The 26985-nt window shown below is 44.5% G+C and overlaps 1 protein-coding gene across 1 annotated transcript in view; it reads right to left on the reverse strand.

Annotated features, from left to right (window-relative positions):
• Nucleotides 1–14872: 14872 nt before the first annotated feature.
• CCND2 (cyclin D2) overlaps nt 14873–26985 on the reverse strand; it is a 29627-nt gene continuing 17514 nt past the window's right edge. Inside the window, exon 5 of the mRNA XM_058559024.1 lies at nt 14873–20271. Within this exon, the coding sequence (XP_058415007.1) occupies nt 20122–20271 (150 nt within the window). The 3' untranslated portion in view covers nt 14873–20121. The remainder of the gene's footprint in view (nt 20272–26985) is intronic.

Consider the following 26985-nt stretch of genomic DNA (forward strand, 5'->3'; position numbering starts at 1 on the left):
TGTAACATCCTATTTTAGAGCACTTAGATCTGAAATTATATCATTTATTTACTGTTTTTACAGGTTCATTGCTTGTCTCTCTCTGCTAGAATGTAGGTTCCTTGAGGTTGGGGACTGTCTTCTTCTCTTCTGTGCCTTCAGTGCCTAGAATTGTGCCAGGCACATTATAGGAGCTCAATCAATATTTGTCATCATTAGAAATGATGTTCCTAAAGGATATTTAATAATATGATAACATTCCCCTGATATGTGATTCAATGGAAAAAAAAGATAGAAAATTATTCACTATGAGCCTGATTTTATAAGAAAAAATACATACATTAAAAAAAAGGCAAATAGAGTGACGTCAGCATCATGGCGGAGTGAGCTTTCCCGTGAATTCTTCCCCCACAAAATACAACAAAAGTAACAGCCACAGACCAACAACAGAATCCCAGACAGTCAAAAGCTGGAGCGGAGGGATCCACACTGCCGCACATCTGAGAGCGGAACGTGCTGGGCCCCCGGAGGAAGTGGGGAGAGGTAAGGAGAACTCCGCTCCCTCCCCATCAGATCAGCGATCCGGTCCGCGCGGCTCCCAGAGAGGGGGGAGGGGCAGCCCTCGGCGGGAAACTGTAGCTCTTCGGGCTCTCTCAGCCAGTGGGAAACTCCCGCACAGAGGGCTCAGAGGAGCCACAGGGCTACCATCAACATCTGAGCAACCCAGAGAGCGGATAAAGAGGGGCAAACGAGAAGCCTCCCACATCAGGGACCCAGAGGGCAAAAGAGAGAGCTCCCCCCTCCCCGCAACCCGGAGTCTGCAGCTCGACCAGATCTAGCGGTCCGAGGCAGACCTGAATAAACTGGACTGGACCCGTGGATCGCAGTGGGGAAAAGAAACAAAACAAAACAAAACAAAACTGCGGATCGCAGCAGAAAAACTGGGGCAGAGCGCAGGGGGCTTAGACTACACAGCCCTTTACCACCACACAGTGGCGGCAGGTGGAAATTGCAACCAGAGACTTCCAGGATGAGGAAAATCAAAACCAACACAGGAACCACAATGCAAAAATATATGAAATCACCAGACCAGAAACAAAATGACAAGCACCCAGAAATCAACCCCGAAGACACAGAAATCCATAAACTAAATGACAGAGATTTCAAAATAGCTATCATAAAAACACTCAACGAAATATGAGACAACACAGACAAACAATTAAATGAGATTAGGAGTTTCTTCACAAAAGAGATTGAAATCATAAAGAAAAACCTATCAGGGCTGATGGAGATGAAGAACACAATGGAGGAGATAAAGGAGAATCTGGAATCTTTAAAGAACAGAGCTGACAATATGGGGGAAAGAATTAGTACTTTAGAGGATAGGAATACAGATATACTCCAGATGGAAGAAGAGAGAGAACTAAGACTAAAAAGAAATGAAGAAAGACTCCGAGAAATATCGGACTCTATCAGAAAATGTAACATAAGAATTATAGGTATTCCTGAGGGAGAGGAGAGGGAAAGAGGAACAGAGAGCCTATTCAAGGAAATAATAGCTGAAAATTTCCCAAATCTGGGGAAGGAGCAGGAAATACCAGTAAGCGAAGCCAACAGGACTCCTATATATATTAACAGACAAAGGCCTTCACCACGACACCTAGTGGTAAGACTAGCCAGGGTCAACGACAAAGAAACAATATTAAGGGCAGCTAGACAAAAACAAAAAATAACGTACAAAGGAACTCCCATCAGGCTCTCAGCGGATTTCTCAACAGAAACTTTTCAGGCTAGAAGAGACTGGAATGATATATTCAAAATACTAAAAGACAAAAACTTTCAGCCAAGAATACTCTATCCAGCAAAAATATCCTTCAAATATGATGGAGAAATAGTAACTCTCCCAGATAAACAAAAGCTAAGGGAGTTCATGGCCACAAGACCGCCACTACAAGAAATACTCAAGAAGGCCCTCAGGCCTGAAAACAAGAAGAGAAAGGGAACACAAAGCTTGGAGTAAGGAGAAAAGTAGGTAGACAAAATCAGAGAAATAGTAGATCTTTACCGGAATAGGTTAGCAACCACTTAAATACTAAACTCAAAGATCAAAGGAAGAAACTCACCAAAAATAAATTTAACCTCATCACTGTAAACACACAGCCACAACACAAGATAGAATAAGGTATAACAAGAGCAACTTAGAAGGGGAAGAGGAAAGTGACTGAATTGACTTAGTATAAGGAAATAGGAGGCTATCAGATAATGGACTATCTCATACAGAAGATTTTTCGCCCAAACCTCAAGGTAACCACTAAACAAATAATCAAATTAAAACCACATATGATAAACAAAGAGAAAACTAGGAGAATCATAAGACAGAACAACCAAACTGAATTGGCAGTCCAAAACAAATGGGACAAGAAACAAAGGAAATGCAAAAGAACCAGAAAATAAGTGACAAAACAGCAACATTCAACCCTCATATTTCAATAATTACCCTAAATGTAAATGGATTGAACTCTCCAATCAAAAGATACAGAGTGGCAGGATGGATTAAAAAGCAAGACCCAACAATATGCTGCCTTCAGGAAACACATCTTAGCACTAAAGACAAGCACAGGCTCAGAGTGAAAGGATGGAAGACAATACTCCAAGCTAATGGCAAACAAAAGAAAGCAGGTGTTGCCATACTCATATCAGACAAAGTAGACTTCAAGATAAAACAGGTTAAGAAAGACAAAGAAGGGAAATATATAATGATAAAAGGGACACTCCATCAAGAAGACATATCACTTATAAATATATATGCACCCAACATAGGAGCACCAATGTACATAAAACAACTATTAACAAACCTAAAAGGAGAAATCAACAACAACACAATAATAGTAGGGGATCTTAACACCCCACTTACAGCAATGGATAGATCATCCAGACAAAAAGTTAATAAAGAAATATTAGACTTAAATGAAAAACTGGATGAGATGGACCTAGTAGACATATACAGAGCACTCCACCCAAAAACAGCTGACTACACATTCTTCTCAAGCGCGCATGGAACATTCTCTAGGATAGACCATATGTTGGGAAACAAAGCAAGCCTCAATAAATTTAAGAAGATTGAAATCATAACAAGCATCTTTTCAGACCATAAGGCTATGAAACTGGAAATGAACCAGGAAAAAAAAACTGGGAAAATGACAAAAATGTGGAGATTAAACAACATGCTACTGAACAACCAATGGATCATTGATGAAATTAAAGGAGAAATCAAAAACTATCTGGAAACAAACGAAAATGATAACATGCCATATCAAACCATATGGGACGCAGCAAAAGCGGTCCTGAGAGGGAAACTCATAGCGATACAAGCCCACCTTAACAAACAAGAAAAAGCCCTAATAGGCAACCTTAAATTACACCTAACAGAACTAGAAAAAGAAGAACAAACAAAGCCCAAAGCCAGCAGAAGGAGAGAAATAATAAAAATCAGAGCAGAAATAAATGATATTGAGACCAAAAAAACAGTAGAAAGGATTAATGAAACAAAGAGTTGGTTCTTCGAGAAGATAAACAAAATAGACAAACCCTTAGCCAGGCTAACTAAGAAAAAAAGAGAAAAGGTTCAAGTAAATAAAATTAGAAATGAAAGAGGAGAAATTACAACGGATACCATGGAAATACAGAGGATTATAAGAGAATACTATGAGAAATTATATGCCAACAAATTGGACAATCTAGAAGAAATGGATAAATTCTTAGACTTATACAACCTCCCAAAATTGAACCAAGAAGAAATGGAGAATCTGAATAGACCAATCACAAGTAAAGAGATTGAAATAGTAATCAAAAACCTCCCAAAAAATAAAAGTCCAGGACCAGATGGCTTCTCCAGTGAATTTTACCAAACATTCAAAGAAGATTTAATACCCATCCTCCTCAAACTATTCCAAAAAATAGAGGAAGATGGAACACTTCCTGAATCATTCTATGAGGCCAACATCACCCTGATACCGAAACCAGACAAAGACAATACAAAGAAAGAAAATTACAGGCCAATATCGCTGATGAACATTGATGCAAAAATCCTCAACAAAATATTGGCAAACCGAATACAACAATATATTAAAAAGATCATACACCATGATCAAGTGGGATTTATACCAGAGACGCAGGGATGGTTCAACATCCGCAAATCAATCAACGTGATACATCACATCAACAAAACAAAGAATAAAAACCACATGATCATCTCAATAGAAGCAGAGAAGGCATTTGACAAGATACAACATCCATTTATGATAAAAACTCTCAATAAAATGGGAATAGAAGGAAAGTACCTCAACATAATAAAGGCCATATATGACAAACCCACAGCTAACATCATACTCAACGGGGAAAGACTGAAAGCCATTCCTCTGAGAACAGGAACGAGGCAGGGCTGCCCACTCTCACCACTCCTGTTCAACATAGTACTGGAGGTTTTGGCCAGAGCAATTAGGCAAGAAAAAGGAATAAAAGGAATCCAAATAGGTAACGAAGAAGTGAAACTCTCACTATTTGCAGATGACATGATTGTATATATAGAAAACCCTAAAGAATCTGTTGGAAAACTGTTAGAAACAATCAACAACTACAGCAAAGTTGCAGGGTACAAAATCAATCTACAAAAATCAGTTGCATTTCTATATGCTAATAATGAACTAACAGAAAGAGAGCTCAAAAAGATAATACCATTTACAATTGCATCAAAAAGAATAAAATACCTAGGAATAAATCTTACCAAGGAGGTGAAGGACCTATACAATGAGAACTACAAGACATTATTGAGGGAAATCTACGATGACATAAAGAAATGGAAAGATATCCCATGCACGTGGATTGAAAGAATAAACATAGTTAAAATGTCTATATTACCTAAAGCAATCTACAGATTCAATGCAATCCCAATCAGAATCCCAATGACATTCTTCACAGAAATAGAAAAAAGAATACTAAAATTTATATGGGGCAACAAAAGACCCCGAATAGCTAAAGAAATCCTAAAGAAAAAGAACAAAGCAGGAGGCATCACAATTCCTGACTTCAAAACATACTACAAAGCAATAGTAATCAAAACAGCATGGTACTGGTACAAAAACAGACACACAGATCAATGGAACAGAATTGAAAGCCCAGAAATAAAACCACACATATACGGACAGCTAATTTTTGACAAAGGTGCTAAGGACATGCAATGGAGAAAGGAAAGTCTCTTCAATAAATGGTGTTGGGAAAACTGGACATCCACATGCAAAAGAATGAAAGTGGACCATGTGCTATCGCCATTCACAAAAATTAACTCAAAATGGATCAAAGACCTGAAGGTGAGACCTGAAACTATAAAACTCATAGAAGAAAATATAGGCAACACACTATTTGACATTGGGTTTAAAGGAATCTTTTCGGATGACATGCCTACCCAGACTAGGGAAACTAAAGAAAAAATAAACAAGTGGGACTTTATCAGACTAAAGAGCTTTTATAAGACAAATGAAATCAGAATCAAGATGAACAAACAACCAACCAGCTGGGAGAGAATATTTGCAAAACATACATCTGACAAGGGGTTGATCTCCATAATATATAAAGAACTCACACAATTGAACAACAAAAAAACAAACAACCCGATCAAAAAATGGGCAGAGGAAATGAACAGACACTTCTCCAAGGAAGATATACAGATGGCCAATAGGCACATGAAAAGATGCTCAACATCACTAATCATCAGGGAAATGCAAATCAAAACAACACTAAGATACCACCTCACGCCCGTTAGAATGGCTATAATCACCAAGACAAAAAACAACAAATGTTGGAGAGGATGTGGAGAAACAGGAACCCTCATACACAGCTGGTGGGAATGCAAATTGGTGTAGCCTCTATGGAAAACGGTATGGAGATTCCTCAAAGAATTAAAAATAGAGATGCCCTATGACCCAGCCATCCCACTACTGGGAATCTATCCAACGCACCTGAAATCAACAATCCAAAGAGGCTTATGCACCCCTATGTTCATTGCAGCATTATTCACCATAGCCAAGAAGTGGAAGCAACCTAAGTGTCCCTTGACTGACGATTGGATTAAGAAAATGTGGTATATATATACAATGGAATACTACTCAGCCATAAAAAAAGACAAAATCGTCCCATTTGCAACAACATGGATGGGCCTGGAGCGTATTATGTTAAGTGAAATAAGCCAGAAAGAGAAAGACAAACACTGTATGATCTCACTCATATGTGGAATATAAACCAACACATGGACAGAGAAAACTGGACTGTGGTTACCCGGGAAGTGGGGGTGGGGGGTGGGCACAAGGGGTGAAGGGAGTCATATATGGGGTGATGGACAAACAAAAATGTACAACCCAAAATTTCACAATGTTAGAAACCATTAAAATATCAATTAAAAAAAAAAAAAAAAGGCAAGAAATATGTCATTTGTATCAAGGGTTTCTCTATTTACAATGTTATAATATTATGACATACTATGATATAATGTTATAATATTTAGCATGTTAAAAATTCTTGTGCTTTTCTATTATTAAAGGATTTTTTTTCATAGGTACATGCATATAATTAAGTAAAATGTCTTTCATAAAGAAAATTATCCAGAGAGTGGATAAGGAAGAATGTATATATTGTTCTGTGTATGTGTCCACTCATACCTACAAAGGCAAGCCAACTTACTATTATTACCATTTAATAGACTACAACTCTGAACATTTGAAAAGAAATCTTAGTTGATGGGTATGTGCGTTCTTGGTATTTGTTCTGTTTACTTCTGATAACATCACTTTACAATTCTGAGATAAAGCAATTTAAGACTCACCAGAATAGAGACAAGAAGATTTTAAGTTTCAGACTAAAACTGGACAGACAACACTGACATCAGATATTAGTATAAACTGAGAGTCTTTGGGACCAACTGAGACTTGTGGTTTTGCAATTACCCAAGTTACACTTCTACTTTGCTTTCTCCTTCTATTGCTTTTAAGTTGGAAATTAAAGTGGTTTATGCAAATTTAATAAGAGAAAGTCCTGGACTTTGACTGGCAGGGATTTTCTTGCACCACCCACTGTCATAATTGATTACATGCTGTACCCTGATGGAGGAACAGGATTTCTAGGCCAACGGAAAATCACAAATACATGGTAAACCATCTGCTTTGTCCAGCGACTGAGAAATAATAATGTGACCAATGATCCAAGTGAGAAGGGGCTGCCAGTCCGACTGTGCCCAGTCCTCCATCAGCTTGATGTCTGAAGGTGGAGGGAGATTTGTTTTGGCAGCCACTCTGCCAACATCTGACGTCTGTCACCCATAGTTCCCCATTATTGCTGGTTCCAAAAAATCATATCTGCCAGTCAAACAGCTTTTCTACTGATGGACAGTCGAAGGATGCCTTCTCAGCCTGACCTGCTTCTGGGGAACTCCCCTTTATTTGAATACATGTATCCACTAATCCCTTTTCATGCCTTTCCTTTTAGCCTGTCACTTAGTGGGGAAAAGAATTCTCCCCAAGCCCAAGTTCATTGCTATTTGGAAGCATGGCAGCAGCACAAGGAAATACTATGAAAGCTGTAAATGCTATGGTTTTACTGCCATGGTATCAAGAGTAGTCTCCTCCATCAGGATCCACAGAAAAACAATATTCCTCTCCACCTCTGCCTTTTTGGGAAATTAACATTTGCCTATGTAACACCTTTAAAAATAATTAACACGGTACTTGATGTGTTTGCATGTATTCAGATTGGCTGATTCTTGTTGAAGCTTCCTATGTATTAAGCACTTTACATAGACTACCTCATTTAATCCTCTTAATAATCCAGCGAGGTTTGCTCTTTTATAAAAGAACAAGCAGAGGCTCAGAGCTCACACAGCTAATAAGTGGCAGCCCTGGGATTCAAACGCAGATCTTCTGCTTAAGTGAAACTCTCTTTCCACTACAGCATCCTGACTCTCCCTGTCACAATATTTGTGACAATTTGTATGTAACAAGTAAATGATACAGTCAATAATACTCCAGGCAGATAGCAAGCATTGGGGGTATTGATTGGGAAGGCCAAAGCGCTTGCATTTGCCAGACCCCTGAATGCTGAGGAAAAGAGAAGACATTTAGAGCCCTAAAATCCTGGTCTCCTGGCATGAGTACCTGGAAAGATTTAGGGTAGAAAGCAAGTAAGGCAGTAGGAAGTGCCACGTTGAAGCAAATCTTCTGTATCTCTTGATTTTGATTTTACAGAGACACACGGAAATATCAGTGAATGATTGCCTTCAACACATCTGAAGCATCCAGACTTTCTAGGAAAGTATTGACCAAGACGTCCAGAGGCTCACTAAACGGAGCCATGAACGAACCCTGCAGAAGCCAAGCGTTCTCTCACCACTTCCATGCCTCACTGCTGGGCGGTCCTAAATAATGACGGCATGAACCCTTGCAGGGCCTCAGGTTATTATAAGGATTATCCGTCCAGGATACGAGTTTTTGGAATAATAATCAGTGTTTTTCCTCCAGTATTTTTCCCCTGCATTTTTTGACCCTTTATCTTGTGTCCCCTTTTTCAGCAAAGAGAAGGTGACGACACAGAGCTAAGGAAAAGAATCTCTCTCCCTGGAGGATAATGAAAGTAATCTCGACATAAGCAAAGGCTTGAGAGACTGTGATGAGAAAGCGCCCCTGCCTCCTGGACTAGAAGGATTCTCTGGGCTGAGTCAGGGGGGAGGGTGTTGGAGGAGAAATGATGAGAGCATGGATGTTGGTGGGTCCCTGAGGAACAGGGACAAACTAGAGAGAAACGTGATTTTTTAAAATGACGTTAAGTTTGGGGGCTTGGGGGGAAGGCAGAACCCATGCCCCTTTCCCAGGCGGAGCTCCCCTGGATGTGCCAACACCCCAGAGAAGTGGTGGCTGTGCAGCGCCCTAGACAGAGCCTTGGATAATCTTTTGGCTCCAAGCCCCAGCATGGTGTAGGCGCAGCAGAATATTTCTTTTATATCCAACAGTAGCAAAAAAAAGTCATTGAGAAAGTCACAGTTACAATGTTTGCAATTTTCTTTAACATATTTCAGGATATTTTGAAATCAGCCTATGTGGGTGATTTATGTAAGCTATAACCCAGAAGCCACAAGCGTTCTGTCTCAGTCTGCTGGGGCTGCTAGAACAAACTCCTCCTTGGCGTAGACTGCGTGGCTTAAACAACAAACATTGATTTCTCACAGTTCTGGAGGCTGGAAGTCCAAGATCAGGGTGCCAGAGTGGTCGGGTCCTGGTGAGAGCCCTCTTCCGGCTTGCAGGCTACTGGCTTCTCTTTATATCCTCACAGCAGATAGCAAGCTAGTAAGCCCTCTGGCTTCTTCTTAGAAGGGCACTAATCTCATTTTTGAGAGCTCCACCCTCACGACCTCATCACCTCCCAAAGGCCTCACCTCCAGATACTGTCACACTGGGGTTAGGTTTCCACACATGAATTTAGGGAGGACAAACATTCAGTCCATACACATTCTAATCAAGAATGTACAATCTAAGGATGGTCCACTGGCCTCCCAATCAGGAGAACCATAGTCCACAAGAACTTCTGTTATCTGTGTCTTGATTGACAATGGATAATTTAATTAGTATCCTGTATTTCAGAAATGGGATTTTATCTGTCTAAACAGCAGCCTGTCAACTATCACAATGCAAGTTAGATCTGGGCCTCGCTGAAGCCAAGATGGGTGTATTGGCTTATTCCGACATCTTAGAGACACTCCCCACCTCTGAATGGACAGAGTGAAGAATCTGGGGGGACTGCCTGTACCTCGGGGGGCTGCTGAGCCTTGTCTCTTTCACAGCCCTCTGCCCTGCCATAGGATTTGGAACCCTTCTGGTTGTTTGTTGCTGCCTCTAAAGGTAAGAGAATCCTACCTTTGGAATGTTTGCCTGGAGGAGCGAAACTTTCATGCAAGGCTTGAACTGGAGGCCGGAGGATCACACTCTTGCCCAGCCCCTCCAGCCACCCTGAGTGCCGCTGCCAGGCAAACCCAAACTGAAATGCAAAACTGGGGGAAGAGGGAGAACAAACTAAGAACAGCCTGAGAGTTGGATTCTTCCAGTCAAAACAAGTTTTAGGGGAAAATAGTTACATTCCTATATGTATGAGTTCTGGGCTGAGAACCATCGTGGCTACACATTATAAACCACACATCCTGGGAGAAACCTGAACAGAATTACTGTGAAGAATAACGAAGAAACAAGGCAAAAATGCGGGGAAAGAAAAGGCTACTTCCAGAGCGTAAATCCACCGACAAACTCCTTAAGGTTGTGAGGCCCTTTTCTTCTTGGACCTTGTCTTCACTGAAGGTGGCAGTCCAGCTCCCGATGATCTGAACAAGCGACATCACCACCCAGCCACCCCACCTCGGCTGAAAGTCTCACTCTTTCAGCTCCATTCTCACTAGCAAAATACAAATAAATAAAGCAGCCCAGCGTGGTGGAAGAGGCATGATGTCTGAAGTCAGCCACATCTGGGTTCTAGCCCTAGCCTGACTCCTTACTGCAAGCCGTGTGGACAAGCTGTGTGTGCGACCCTCAATTCACTTAAGTCCAAACTGAGGTATCAGATTGACTATGGGGTTGTGAGACTGACACGAGGAGCCATGAAAAGCTCTTTTAAAACTTCGAAAAGCACTTAGCTGCCAATTATCTAACAAGTCCCCTTCGCTTCAGTGCTTAAGTTGGCAGTAGTGAGTAGCTAAAAGATTGGTACTTGTCTATAAAATTAACCTTTAAAAAGACTGAATTAGGGGCCGGCCCGGTGGCATAGTGGTTAAGTTTGCACGCTCTGCTTCGGCGGCCCGGGATCCTGGGTGTGGACGTGTGCACCGCTCATCAAGCCATGCTGTGTCAGGCGTCCCACATATAAAATAGAGGAAGATGGGCACAGATGTTAGCCCAGGGCCAATCTCCCTCACCAAAAAGAGGAGGATTGGCAACAGATGTTAGCTCAGGGCTAATCTTCCTCACCAAAAAAAAAAAAAAAAAGACTGAATTAGGTGCCTCTCTCACATTCTGCTGTGGCCTTGATGACAGCTAACATTTACCAGCTCTGGCTATGTGCCAGGTGCTGTCGAGGTGCTAAAACGAATGAACTCAGGAGGTACTGCTATTATGTAACCCCATTTCACAGATGAAGAAACTGAGTCACTGAGGGGCTAAGTAATGTGCCCAAGGTTACAAGCTTGTAGGTGGACTGGTGGGGATCCCAGAGCAGGCAGTCTGCCAGAGCACTTGAGTTCCCTACCACCACACTAAGGAGCAGTCATCCTGTGACTGCTCATCTGTTTCTGCCATTAGCCATTGAGATCAAGGAGGCAGGGACGTGGGACCTGGAAAAGCAGGCGCGGAAGAAACCCTTGTTGAACGAGGTGTGTGGTGCAGGATGCCTGGAGTGTGCTAGCCTTGAATGAACGAGCAGTGCCCAGGGGCCCCATGCGTGAAAGAGGACGATGCAAAGTTGTCATTTTTAACGGACGGAATGATTGAAACACAGACGTGGGATCTGTACTTTTTCAACGGATCTAAAAATTTCACAGGTTTGTCTTCTCATGGGGTCATTATGGTGCCATGACAACTAAACATGACTACAAAAACAGACAGCAGAGGAAAAGCTGATCTTTAACCTAGTCCACCTGGCCCACCTACAGACCTCAGTGTGGGCTGAGGGGTCTCAAACGAATTTCAAGAATCGGGCCCAGCCCCCGGTTATCTGGTAACTAAAACCCCATAAAGAGATGAGGAGGTCACAGAGCCTAATGAGGAGTGGAGGTCTCTTTTATTTGGGGTACAAAAGTGCAGGGAGGGTCCCAGGCCTGCTCTGCTCCACCAGGGGCTTACTGCATAGCCAGAGAGGTCACAGACACGTTTTGGGCTGCAGAGCTGCAAACTCATTATGGGACAGGCAGGTGATGTCAATGAGTGACACCAGTTCAGTAGGTGCTGGGGGGGGGTGGGGCGCAGATAAGGGAGCCAGGCATCCTCAGCTGCAGCCCCGAAGACTCTGCAGGTCTGTCGTTGCCGGAACGTAGATTTACCAAGAGTAGTTAAAACCCTGACTCTTATGAGAAAGCTCTCATCTTATACTGGTAAGTCCAAGGCAGTTTAAATCATGGTGGGAGGCAAACTAAGTACATCTGCAGCTGGATTTGGTCCGCAGGATGCCAGTCTGCCAGTCTGCCATCTCTGAATTAGGCGCCAAAAAAGAGTTGGGAGAAGTCGTTAATCCCACCAGCCACTCGCAGATGGAGTCAGAAGTGACAGGACTGAGAGAAGCAGGGGAGGGAGCACTGGTCCTGCTGGTTTGCTGGAGAGGGCTCGCTTCTGGGCAGTCATCCTACACCTGCCTGCACAGGTTTTTTCAAGTTGTTCCCTTCTGTGGCATGAGCGCCACCTAGTGGACCTCCCAGGAAGCACCTACGTTTAAACCTTCACGTTGACTCCTGGAACCGCCAGAGGGTGGTGGACGAGGGCCACAAGAGCCAAAGCAACTCACCACAAGTGAAATGGAAGCCATGTTCTGGATAAGCATAAACTCGAAGCTCCAGGGGATACTGAGGTAGGGTCAGAGAGACAACAGCAGACTTTGTCTTGCTTCTTTCCCAGGCCACCCAGTCTGCTTGACGGAGCCTGCAGTCAGAGCTGACGGAACTGGCCCCTCCACCGCAGGGAGGCCCCTGAGCCCGGAGTGGGGAAGCCACCACTCCTTGTCTGGAAACTACCAGCCTTATTTCTTCAAGCCTCGGGAGAAATGAGGTGGGTGGGAATCCCAAATCCACGTCTGTGGCTGAGTTCATCCTGTTTCCTGAGGATAACATCTGTGTTGATAGTGTTTAAAATACCTTATATTGAGTGTTCTTCAAGATATTTGAATATTTTCCCTTCATTTTTAAGATCACTTCCCATCTCTTTATTTTTGGAAAAGGTCAAATTTTGTTTCTACTGTTTCCAAACTATGCTGCCTTCTACCAAGTGTTTTCCTAAAGTGCATTTGCTTGAGGAAACCTGTCCTGTCTCCTGGGAAACTGCCCCCTGCCACACCAGGGCATCAGTTTACTCCACAGGCATTGGCGTGTGCTGTCACAGCTCTGCGCCGTCTCATAGGCTGTGTGTTTTGTTTCCCTGTTGCAAGCTTCTTAATCCACGGGACATGGGTTTGTTTTCTCTGCTTTTCCTTGAAGGCCCAGTGTAGGCCCTGCACCCACGTGTTGGCTATGGATGCTCACGGACCTTCATGCCCAGTCACCAGCATTTTTGCTGTTGTTATTGCTGTAAGAGCAGGGGAGAAATAATCTGCTGTAGTATTCAGCTTGGAATACTTGCTTCATGACAGTATGTTGAGCAGATTACTAAGCCAACTGGAACGTTTTATTTTGATGTTACTTCTGGGTACTGAATAAAAGTTCCAGACCTCTGGAAAGTCGTTAAAACACAAAAATACTCACTAGAGTGCAAACAGAAGACCTAGGATTTCTAGGTCTTCACCCCATCACCAACTTCCACTTTCAGAAGGGCACTTTTGTCTCAAGTTTGAGATGTTCCAATTCTAAGATGAAACGGGTCTGAGAGAGCGTGCAAAGGGGCCATTAGATCTATCACTGGCCAGCTGTGTGGGATGCGGCGCTGGCTTTGCTTTCTTCCCAGCCTTCAATATCCACAGCTCTGAATGGGAGAAGCCCTGGCGTTACTGGATGGCATTTGAAGAAAGAGCGGTGGTGTAGTGTTATTAACAGATATGCCACCAATCCTGCAGGGCAGAGGAGGAGGGGAGGGAGAGGGACCGGCTGTACAGCAGGGCATGCAGAAGAGAATTCCAAGGATGGTTCAGAGTGGTAACCAGAGACCTTGGAAACTCCCGGAGGCCCAGCAGAGTCCACTAGGCAGAAACCCAAGAAAACGTGATCCCTGTTTGTCTCCAAGAACGGTGGCTATCAACAGGGGATGGAAACAAAGGGGAATTTCTAGAGTCCTTGTAAGATTAAAAATCCTATTAAATGGAGTTACTTGAGAATAACAGGGAATGTCTTAATCTGGACTTTCCCAATGACTGGTATTAATCTTACTGCTGGCAACTCAGATCAGAATTAAACAGAAAACAGCCTTCAGTGTCTTTGAAAGCGACAGAGAACTACAGAGAAAATGCATTTTTATGATAACATCAAAACGGCTAATAAGCCACTGCCTTTAGCATACCCATCTCTCTCAGGAAAGAAGCTGGTCTGAGGAGCTGAGGTCCAGGAGCAGCTAGGACCAGGACCTGGCAATTCGTTTAAACGCTGACTTGCTTGCCCCTTTCCCTGGCTCTGCCTCACCACCGTTCCACCAAGGGCCGCTGTGGCCCAGTCCTCACAGGAGGCATACAGAGAAATCAGGAATCAGATGGGAGCCATGAAGAGCAGTAGGCAGGAGCCTGGAAAGCTGCAGGGGGAGGACGCTCCAGAGACCCCCCCAGAATCTAGAAATGGCACTAGGGGCTTCTGGCACCTCCAGGCCAGGAGATGCTCACTCACAACCAAGACTAAGTAGCTCGCAGTAATCAGGGGACTAGCATCTGAGGCCCAGTCATGACAGCAGTGGCTTACCCAGGTGGGCTGAGGCTTCTAGTCTATCAGATGGTTGCATGAATGACCCAAAAGGAAAAAAAATGTCATCAATTTCTTGTACGTTATGACACAGATGCACGTGTAGATTACCTTCCAGGTTAGGATTTGTATCTTACGCCACTACCAATTGTTGCCAACAGAGTTCTGACATGAGAAAAATGTATTCCATTCTGAGGACTGCTGGTCTATAAATAATTCAAAATGGCCAGAGAATTTAGGTCAAGGTGAGTTTATTGTCCAAATAGCATAACCTAATCGCATCCAAAACCATTTTCAAATCCATCTTTAAGCTACTCAGGATAACAGGTTATTATTTTTAAAAATCACTTAACACTGAACAGATAGGACCTCTTAAAAGGTAGCTGACTATACCACGTCACCATCAGAGCCAATAAAACATTTTTCCATACTTCCTAAAAACCTCTTGTTTATACCGATCATGCTACTTTAGCACTTGCTAGCATCCCGACCAAATAAAACACCCACACCTCTTATAGAGTACACTGTGAGAGAATAACATTGACTCGATATGGCATCACACTCATTTTAAAGCAAAAAAAAAAAAAAAAATTATAATAATAATAAAAGAAGTCCAAGACGAGAAACTGTAACTGAGAGAGAGATCTGAGGTACATGGTACAAGGGTAATGAACATAATGGAAAAAATCCAATGGCCCAGTGATTTGCTGGGGATTGAAGAGTTGGCCAGTAAGAACTAAAACCAATTTAAAAAAAACCCAAAAAACAAATTTTTTTTTTTAAGGACAGGCACCTGTCAAAATATATTGGTTACTGTAATGGCTACAGTCAGTAAGGCACTTTTTTCCCCCAAAGTAGGCTGCAGGCAAGGGAGTAAATGCTGCAGCTCCAGCGTGCACGTGTACACTTGTTGATGGCTTCTTGAGACCTGAGCCAAGAATCGGGTCTGACGGCCCAGCCAAGTCTAAAAGCAGAGACACACAAATGTAGGAGAACTGTTCGGGCTGAAATGACCGTTCTGGGTTGTTGAAAATCCAGAATCATGAAAAGCCACATGGTACGAGGAAGTCATAAAATCCTCTGGAATCTTCCTGCCCTATGTTGTACAAACGGATGACGGCCTGAGCAGCTCTCGAAAGCCGCCCTGAGCCCACATGGATAGAAGCCTGCACCCACTCTATAGCTATGGAGTTTGCCGGCTTAAGGGGACTTCACCGTCTCAGCACTAATTTCCCTTTTAAAGCTATTCTCAGGGTTGGACTGTCTCAAAGATAAACAAAGAGGAATCCTTTTGGCTTAGAAGCCAACTGGCTTACTCAGACTTCCTCCCCATTCCTACCTCCCATTCCCACACTACCAATATTATCTTCTTGAACTAGAAAATCATTATTTACATGACATAAGGTGCAAGTCTATTTCTTCTCCCAGCCCTGGCCCCTGTGGCCCATAGAGAGAAAATTCCTCTGCCCTCTTTGAGAAAGTCCCCCGATCGTGCCTGACGTGCTTAACCTGTCAGTCCCAGAGTGAGGTGAAAAGGCCCCACAGGTGCCGGACCCCAGGAGAGCTGCGGCTGCCTCTGAGGAGAAGCCATCCTGCTCGCAAGGGACACAGGGTGGCACTGTCAGGGCTGCCTCCTCCGAGCCACGAGGGCCCCTGACCTGGGGGGTAAAAGAGGCAGGACAGAGCCTCCTGCACAGGGACCACAGGGGACCTGGCTGTGAGACATGGTGAGCTCTTCAGTGGGGTCCTGGGGCAGTTCCAGAATAAAGCGTCCTCTAAGAGAAGCCCCTTCTCAGAGGAGCTCTCCTCTCAGGACGGGGAGACATTCTGCCGAGCGATATGTCCCCTGCGTCCATCGGCAGGCTACTTGGCTGTTATGAACCTGCATGGACTGAATTATGCTTAGCATATATTTTTGGCATACTAGAATTTTCCCCCCTACGATTTGGCCAAAATAGGGGAAGGAACAAAATTTGGCAGGCAAGGGGAACAACTTAGCCCCAACTGATGGAGAAAAACAGAGAAAGGAAGAAGTAGAGAAGAGACAGAAAGACGACAAGGTAGAACAAGACCAGACTAGGTCTGGAACCCCTTGAGTGGGAGGGGAGAAAGAGAAAAACAGAATCCACAGGGAGAAGTGAACTCCCCTGGGACAAAAGTCCTACCAAGGAAACCAAGACCCAAGATTAAGAGGGTACTAGCCACTTGAACAAATCCAGGGTTCCTTCTTCTGTTTAAGGAGGGAGCAAGAAGAAAAGCCACACAAGCTAGCACCTTCCCCATCAGCAACCCCACAGCTCCCATCACACTAGGCTCCAGGAAGAAGAAAAAGCTAGAAGGCCCCATTGGCCCCCGGGGCTCCAGGAAAAGTGGAAAGTTACAGATGCAGGGAGAGTCTGCAGGCCTGTTCCCTTCCTTATTTGTCAGGTTCTCTCATTTGCTACTTCAGTGTGAGCCTAAGGGCTAGTCACTGTTAAATGAACGTGTACCATGTTTTCTCTTTAGGCTCCAAGACTCCCAAGAACTCTACGGACCATGCCTTCTTCCATTCTTTGGGACTCCTCAGGGCCCAGGAGAGAGTCCTGTGCAAAGCGGGCTCTTGATACAACACTGGCTGTTCAGCTTTCCTCTCCAAAACTTCAGAATTCACCACCCACTGCCCACCAGAAACTCCCTAGAATTTTAGGGTCATGCTAACTCACCAAATCCTGAACCCTTCTAAACACACTTCAAGAGAGACTGACTCATCTGGAATTGCCTCTCTGTAGAGAAGCAGCCGTTCCACCTCCCTTCCACGACCAACCCGATACTCATCTGACCTATTTTTCCAATCATGCCAATTCAATGCAATTTAAAACCTGAAAACCATTGAGTGACACTCAGCAGAGGACCTGGCCTTGCATAGTGCTTGATTGCCGCAGTCCAAGACGGGTGGGAGAAGGAACCCCCGCAACGCCGCCTGCTACAGATTCATATACCCACAGATTCAGACCTAGAAAACCTCTGAGATTATCCTAAACTGGGGATGCCCGGGTCAGGGACGGGGAAAGATACAGGGGAAAACTTCCAAGATGAAAGGACCCTAAGCAGATGAAAGCCCTGCATTAGAAGGGCCACCAGATGAGGATTTCCAGACAGCCTGCTGGAATTCTTTTTAGTCTGTCTCCTGATACCTGGTACCTAAGTGCAAATTATGACTACCTACTCCACTGCCTCAGTGTTTGTGCTGAATGTCTGCCTTGCAGGGGAGGGGAAATCCCTTGGTTCAATTGTATTTTTTCCATCATGATGAGGATACCGGAGTCAAAATGGAAGCCCGATGACCTTCCTGACTGAACAGGTCCCTGGGTGTGAGACCCTGGGGCCAAACCCACCCCTCCTTCCACCTGAGGGGCATGCAGCCTCCTCCCCGCCTCTGTCTCCACGCTGATGGGCTCCCAAGCAGAAACTGTACGGTTGTGAGGTATTATGAAAACAAAAATATGAATCATTGTCTTTTGTAGCTGTTGATTTTGTCCAGTAAACCTGAGGTAAAGAATACTCTGTCTTTGAAGAATGTGATCAGAGAGAAAAAAAAAAAAAACCCAAAAAGGAAAAAAAAAACCATGAATACGCTACCAGAAGAAAACAAACTATGGAAGGGCTTTTCCAGTATGAAGAACTCATATCTCAACCATCTACTTCAGGACTTGGAATTTAAGCAGTAAAATAATATATTATAAAAATGTTTATAAAATAGCAGCACACTCTGTGAAACATTACAGCTAGGTACTGTTAATGTGAATAAGGATGAATGATCTTAGCTTCTTAGCAGCGCAAAAAAAAAAATAATAATAAAAACTGAACACAATAAAATGAAAAATAAGAGACCCTTAGATTTTTCTCCATCTTCAACCCTCATACTACGAAACAAGGCAGAATCTGTGTATAAAATAATTCTTCAAAGTAGCCCTGTTCTGATTTTTCTTTTTTACTTAAAAAAGGCAAATATTTTAACAAATAGCTTCATTACCTGTCAATTATAATTGTGCAAAAAAAAAAAAAAGGTTGTTGCTCCAACCTCTTTGCTAACTGAACGCTTCTAAGAAGTGGAGAGGAAAAAAATTCAAGTACGCTGAATACAACTTTGCAATGAAATTAACAAAAAACGGAAAAGGGAACAAATGCCACACTGTGATGGTCAGCTGTCTGTCTTTGCACCAGCAATAACTTTTCTTTCCATGTCCAAAGGAGAAGTATATAGGTGGGAATTAAGATCCTTCTGTGCCATCAAAATGGTAACAGATCTTTGTTTTTAGGCTTTTCTGAGGAATGTTGTGATGGGAATGTCAGCGGAAAGGGGTGTCTCTTGAATCCTGGTAGGGACACCAGAACTATGTACCAGAGAATGTCAGATACCAGAGGTGAACAGTTACCCGACTGGGGTCAGGAGGGGAAAGGGCACAGGAGAAAAAGGGGAGGAGTCTATTCAGCACGATTTGCATAAACCATCCCATCTATCCCTCAGGAACAATTTTTCAAAGTGCTTTTCGAATGGAATGGTTTATAACAATGCTAAACTGTGGACCAGACATGCCAATCAGCACCAAAAATTAGTAAGGGATGCCAAGGTCACATTACTCTCTTCAATACATTAACAGAAAAGATTCCATTCCAGATCCCACCCTTGATCTCCATCTGCCTCCATTTCATATGAGTTTTGGTTATGGCCCATAGCTAGATTGCCCCCTTAGATAAAAATATGGTGGTGTCTGCAATGAACCATGTTTGGAAGAAGAACCAAGATGTCAAACCCCAGGAAACCCAGGATCCAATCACCTGTGTCCAACTGGCAAAATCAAACATCTTTTTTAGGTAGCAGCTACTCTAGACAGCAAGTTTGTAACTAGAGACCCAGTAATGCTCCTGACTTAGTAACAAACAGGTGGTCGAGAGCAAAGGTGTTTCTACAACCAAAATGATTCAGTCACGTTGAGAGATTGGTTTGTACTCCCTCCCCATCATGTCCCTCCTTATTTCTAATTCCTTCTTGAGTTCATCGCTTTGCAATCTAATCCTGCCATAAATGGCATACGCAGTTCCTTGAAATTATACTAAAAGGGATGTATATGTGCTAGTTCATAACATGAAAAAAAAAGTCTCCTCTAATTTGTTCCCATATTGCAGGCGTACATTTTCTCTAGCTACTCTGCAGGTTTTCCTGTAAGCATTTTACTATTACTTTTAACATAATCAAACAATAACTGTTCGCATATACAAGGGATTCCCTTCTGTTGTACTTGAAATAGGCACCAAATGCTTTTAATTATTCCGTTTTTATAGGACCGTTTTCTCTCACTTCTAAAAGATCTTTCAATATGATCTAGGTGGGGGCAGAATTTTTTTTTTAAGTTTCATCCTAAAACATAAAGAACAAAACACAATCAGAGAGAAGGAGAGAGCAGATTTGCACACGTCTCTCCCGTTCGGCCCGACTGGCATCCTCACAGGTCAATATCCCGCACGTCTGTGGGGGTGCTGGCTTGGTCCAGTTCGTCCTCCGACTTGGCTCCATCGCCCTGGTCCTGACGGAGCTGCTGCAGGCTGTTGAGCAGCACCACCTCGATCTGCTCCTGGCAGGCCTTGAGGCAATCCTAGAAGGAGAGGGGTCCAGACCAGAGCTGTTAGCAAGGCCAACAGTGCACAGAGCCTTTTATGAAGCAAACATACACAGTTCAAGCCCCGCATAATTCCGTGCTAGTTTTCCAGTAGAAATAAATGTGACGTAAAGGAGACGTGTTCTTGAAGTGCCACAGAACCTCTACTCCAGGTGGGGTCCATGGGCCGGCAGTATCAGCATCACCTGGAAGCTTGTTAGAAATGCAGAATCTCAGCCCACTCCAGACCAATATAGTCAGAACCTGCATTTTTAGCGAAAGCCCAGGTGATTCATATGCATGTGAGACTCTGAGACACACTGCCCTAGAGGATGAGCCATTTATGGACATGCAGCGTCTGGTAAGCAAAGGGCCAACGAGATGCCTTCCACTTGGGGAAGCTGGGAGGTGAGAGAGAAGAGAGGAAGGCCAGGACTCCAGACACTGCTCCAGGACTAGACAACACAGCACGTGAGGAATAGATAAGAATGAAGAGGATGGACTGAACTGTACTAACCTTTACATAAACTGTGTGAGTGCTTAAAACGAAAAAATCTGTTTTTCTGCTTATTTACCACTCCCTTAACGCTGATAAAAATACAACACAGAATGTTTACAAAATTCTAGACACTTGAGCTGTCCAATTTGGGAATAAGCAAGACTTTGCAGCATTGCTTTGATATTAGTCTATATTTGGTAGGGAAAATTCAGAGTGTTTGCCCCAGGCAGAAGCTTCTGTTAGCCGGATGCCATGGCAATTCACGGTGTCACTGGAGAGGGATGGTGGTTCATACTAGCAAGTGGCGTATGAACTGAAGAAATTGCTCTTAGTAGAGACTTCCCAGCCTCTCTCCTCTGCAAGGTTGCTTTTCTGCACTCCCTTAAGCAGCATATACATATGGGAAATATGTTAAATTGATTCTGCCTGGGTCTTCCCACAGTTTAATATGTGCTTCCCTTTTGTTTGTTTCCCTGTGCAATTTTCACTGCTGAGGTTACTCTCTGCCAAGCACAAAACCATTATCTTTATTTTCCTAAGACCTAAAATAAACAGGGAGTTAACTACTCAGAAGCAAAGTTTCCATACCCCCCAATTTTCCTTTCCTATCTCTCGTCCATTTCACATTTCAAACTACAGCTTTTTATGAAAATTAAGATTAGGAACAAGAGCACAAACTGAGTGCTAAGGGCAGAGATGAAGTCTCACCTGGAATGTAAGAAGGAAGAGAGGGAAGGTGGTACTTGCTATCCACCTACCACACTTGCAGGCAGCAGCTATGTTTTTTAACTTCTCTGATCTCAGTTTCCCCACTTGTAAAATAAGGATAACAAAATGCTCACAGAGTGAAGATCAACTGAGATCATATATGTGAAGTGCTAAGTTCAATAAATGATAATCATTTATTATGAATAGCAATAAATCAGTCCTGGAATCTGAAATAATTCTTTAGATTTCTTTAAAATGGGGTACTGATTAGCATTTGCTCCAGATTGGGGAAGGGGGCACTGTGTGCCTGGCACCAGGGATCGAGTGTCAAACAAGACAGACATCACCCTGCCAGAGAGGCCTGCGTGCCACCCTGAACAAGCTGAGGAGGAGTCAGGGATGGGCAAACCACCGACATCTCTCAAACTTTTCTGTGGCATCTCCTGGTCACATCCTCCACCCTGTCTGATCCCCCAAACTTGGGACTAGAAACCGGATGGCCTCGCCTGCCACCCTGCCCTGCTCTCCCTGCTCCTCCTCCAGCCCACCCTGCAGTGGCTATCCTCCTGGGTCACTCACCACTTCCCAAAGGTACTTGGTGAAGGCTGAAGGCATATGTTTCTAAGGGCACTTGCATTTCAGTAGAAGATAAGTGAAAACCTCAAAGCCTTATAATCTAAAAAAATCAATCTTAAAACAAGTCAAAGCTAACGTGGGGGTTAACAAGGCAAAAAAACAACTCTAGTCAAAACCGCTCTTAGGAAAGTCCCTTAGGAAGGTCCTGAGTCCGAGATGGACAGTGAGGCCCACTCTGTCAGTTTTCCGCTCAAAGCTGAGGTTGACAGCTTGTTCTCCATTAGCACCATCTGAGGGAGCTGACTTCTTCTTAGGGGCCATGCTGGTGGCATAGGACCATCTTCAAACACCGGAATCCTCATAAGATGCCCCCACCCCCCAGGGGTGCGCAGAGCTGAGACAGGAGCAGCGGCAACAGGTCTCGCGTCTCCAGCGCCTTCCCTCACTCCCCTGCCTCCCTCACAGAGGAATGCCGAGCCACAGGGCTTAAATTAATATTATTTTCCTCTTTCTTTTTTTCTTGCAGAGACTAGTGACTCGAATCCAAGCAATTCCTGTGTGATGCCCCTCCACTACAGAGGTCCTTCAAGAGCTGCTGAAGGTTATGTTTGAAATTTTTTTCTAGGAGGCAGGGGGAATGAATCAGAACCCTTCCCTACCATAGAGGTAGTAACTGTATGCTTGCCTCCACGGAAGGCAAATCCTACCCAGAGCATACGGCATGAAAAAGGCTTTGTTATCTAAAGAAGATGGCCAGATTCTCAGCTGCTCGAGGGACTGTGTGTGTGTGTGTAGGGACAGACAATAGCTCTGAACCATTAAATCCAAGAAGAAATGCCTGGCAGGTGCCAGCAACGAGGCCCCTACACAGAGAGCTTCACACGGCACAGCTACTTGGACAGACTTCCCGACGTGAAGTTCCTGGGCAAGACCTTGCCCACAACAAGAAACCTCGTGTCTCCTGGCCCATCATGTCTGGCTTTCTTTCAGAGGCTCTATTTTGGCCCCATAGAGAGGTAATCTGGGTCAGCACACTTTCCACCTCAACAATATGACCAGCTCAGGACGCCATGATCATCACTGCGTTAGCCACAGCAGCCTCCCTGAGATAGACGGTCCTTCAAATGGGGAGACAGGGCTCCAGAAAGCTAAGAACTTGATTTCAGGCCAAGTAGAGTCTTCCATTTGGGGTCATCAATGTTCCTACTGTTCCTGGCGTTCAGCCTTCCCTTCCAGCAGCCTGAGACCCTAAAGGAATAGTTCCGAGAAAATCCTACAGGGAGGGCTGGGACATTTGGCAGTCACTTCTACTGGCCTTTCAGAACCATGGGACTTCAAGATAACACATGCATCAAGTGTCACATTTATATAAATTCCAGCCAAGAACACATGCAATGGCTTTTCTGAGTAAAATCAAGGAAGATTTCATATAAAACATATATTCGCCTTTCTTCAGTCCCATTTTAATTTCAATCTAAATCATTACTATGGCCAGCTCTTGCTCTTTGATCCCTCTTACTTGAAGAGAAAAATGATGACTACAGCAGTTACCCCAGAAATGAGGGACCCTGAACTCCATTCCCTGCTCTCTTCTAGATTCATCTGTGACAGAGCAGGAAGCTAAAGCTCTGTGGGGTCACTCATGTCCCCCATTCCTGGAAAGCTCGCTGGGCTCTCTGCCTCACCCTCCTTCAGGTTCTACTTCACAACTTGGCTGTTATCAGCTCGAGTTTCAACTGTGTGGATCTCTCCTTCTTAGCTGGATGAAAAACTTCTTAAGGGCAAGAGCCTGTCTTGTACAGACGATGTTGAACATTCTACTCTCTGATGACGGCGAGAAAGAAGTCAGCACCACCTTCCTTGAGACAGCCCACTCCCTGCATTTTAATACCCTTGTTTAGTATTGTAGGAACCCTTCTTGGACTTCCAACGAGCAGTGAATTTTCTGTGAGCTGGTGGGAAGTGAAGGAAGAGGAGAACGTGTGGTGGTGCCATTACGTGCAACCAGACAGGCCAGCTCCACGCAGCCCCATTCTGGCCCCAGGAGCTCCCAATCTCCCGAGCAGCGGGCAGCAGAGTGCCTGGGATTGGGGTGCGGAGGCGGTGACCTGGGGGAAAGAAGCACCCTGCCTCACGTCCAGCGAGGCTGCTTGTGCAGGAGGTCAGGCTGAGAGAAGGAAATGGAAGGGGAGGCAGTTGAAGAGCCTGAAGGGAAAACGAGGCAAAGCTAGAGAAGAGTGGAATCACAGTATTTCCACAGGGCAGAAGTATAAGACGACACACACAGATAGTTACAGAATGTGAGATTTTGGGGGTCCAACAGGCTTTTGGAGATCAACCAGCCAGATGCCCTCATTTTACAGCTAAGAACTGAACAGAAGCCCGGCTTGTCCCACAGTTACATCCAGTTAGAAGATAAGCCCACCCTTAGAAGGGCGAGCCTTCAATTTCAGAACTCTTTTCCTTATGAACCTCTGCTTCTTCCCAGCTCTAAGTAAAGACATACAAGGCAGAGAATCTCCAAGAAAGGGAGACCCAGCCCAAGCAGCCAGAAAAAACTCAACAGCGCCTCCGATGAAAAGATGCTACGTGCATGTAAAATGCAGCGGCTCCGGGACCTCTGCTTTCCGGCAGCCTCCCAAAGCACCAGCCATTGTGTTAAGATGCCCCAAATCAAGCTGATTAAAAGGAGAGCCATAATGCTCGTCTGTCGGCCTGGACAGGTGGCACTCCACAGCGCTGGAGGTCGGGCAAGCCTCCAACCCCGAGGATGATAGGCCCCTCCCTTGCACCCCCCAGCCTCAGAGCCCTGACAGCAGTGTTTGTGATCTCCAGCTCGTTACACGGGCCTCCGACTTCCTCTGCTCGCTGGCTCGAGCTCTGCGCCCTGCACCCTCCTCGGCCCCCATGAATGGGCTGACGGAACTCCTACCATTAGCCCTCAGTGTAACTGCATCACTCCATTGTCACCACACACGCACTGCACTCAACAGGGGGACAAAGGGCTGAATGAGCCCCAGACCCGCAGCCAACTCAGGCAGAGACAACTTAGGAAACTATCTCATTCTTCCTTTCTTCACAGGCGGTTTGGCTTATTTCCTTGCATACCAAATGAGGCCTGCAGAAAAAATAAGGCAGGAGAGGGAAGCACCAGCTCCAATTCTGTTCCCTCCACCTCCCCACCCCCAGCTTCCTTCCCAGCAACTCTTCACAAGGTTCTCGACCACAGGCCCTGAAAAGTCCAAGGACGGTCTCAGTGATACGGAGGCCTCTAGAATAAGGCATGTGGGAGAGGGCTGGTGTTTCTAGCTGAGGAGGACCAACACACAATGCTGGAGACCCTATGGATAACACGTAGTCAAAATCCAGGCTTCTTCCATGGCACCGCTCACTGTTTTTTAATAGCTCATTGACAACCAGAATCATAGCACGCCAGGATGACCCTAAGGAAGGAAGATCCTGGAATCTTCTCTGGGAGATATTTTAGAATGTGACCGAGTTTTGATGTGACCTAGGTAGAAAAGGATAAATATAATGGCCACATGACTAGAGCCTATATCTGTTCTGTTAAATATCTTCCAATAACTTCACAACATCTTCATGGCCTGTGAGCCTCAATTCTGCTGTTTCATTAGTGAATTAGTAAAACTGTCATGTGAAAATGAAGTGACTTGTTCCAAGATAAAATCAGGTAAAACTCAGAGGACCCGGACATATAATTAACGTGAAGAAATAGCTTTCCAAAAGACATGCAGGGCCAAAGAATTAGAAATACACTGGAAACCCATCTGCCACCCTTTGTCCTCCATTCCTTCCTTCCTCCTTCCCTCCCTCTTCAGCATCATTCCCCAGTGGCTCTGCCAGGGGCTCTGGAGAAAGAGCTGAGTAAAAGTTGGGTGTTGTTCAAGAGGTTCTATAGACAAGTGAGCAGTGAGATAAACGCTGGCACCAAGCGTGAGCAAAGTGCCCGGGGACGGAAGAGGAACCCCGATTCAGCAGGGAAAGGTTCACTGGGGAACCAGGACAGTCCATCCCCCCCTCAAACTTACCCTTGGCAACGGAAGCCCCGGTAGAAGTTCCCCTAAAAGCCAGAACTGCCTCTCTGGCTGGTGTCTGTTTTTAGCAACACTTATGAGTGGAAGGAAAAAGTACTTAAAATATACCACCCTCTGAGACTTTTATTCCCTGTAAAACTGTCAGGCTTCTCACTCAGCCTTCTCTTTGGAATGAAGCGTTCCGGTTTATTTTGGCAACCAGAGGGAGCAACAAAGACCGACTTTCTCAGAGCTGCATGGGTCCCTCCTATCAAAGCTATCTGCTGTGGCCAACGAGCCAGAGAAACTTGTCTGGCTGTTGCAAAGGACTCAGGGCGGGCGACCCTCTTTCAACAGTTTGATCCTTGACAATCCATGGATAGAGAACACTGTAAGCTTGAAGAGATCACAGCTAGCAAGGTGCGTGGAGGCAAGCACAGGACTGCTGGGATTCTGGGGTGAACTGTCGGCTCTTCCTGATTCCTACTCGTTAGTACATTAGAGCCTGGGGGACAAAATGCGATCCGTGTGTGTGTCTGTGTGTGTGTGTACACATATATTTTTTTTATTGTGGCAAAATATATGTAACATAAAATTTACCATCTTACTCATTTTTAAGTGCACGGTGGCATTAAGTACATTCACATTGTTGTGCAACCATCACCACTCTGCATCTCCAGAACTTTTTCATCATCCTAAACTGCTACTCCATACGCATTAAACGCTGACTCCCCATTCCCTCCTCCCTCTAGCCCCTGGTAGCCTCTATTCTACTTTCTGTCTCTATGAATTTGACTATTCTAGGTACCTCATATAAGTGGAATTATACGATATTTGTCTTTCTGTGTCTGGCTTATTTCACCTAGCATGTTTTCATGGCTCATCCATGTTGTA

The sequence above is a fragment of the Diceros bicornis genome, chromosome 17 (assembly GCF_020826845.1).
Source record: "Diceros bicornis minor isolate mBicDic1 chromosome 17, mDicBic1.mat.cur, whole genome shotgun sequence".
Lineage (NCBI taxonomy): Eukaryota > Metazoa > Chordata > Mammalia > Perissodactyla > Rhinocerotidae > Diceros > Diceros bicornis.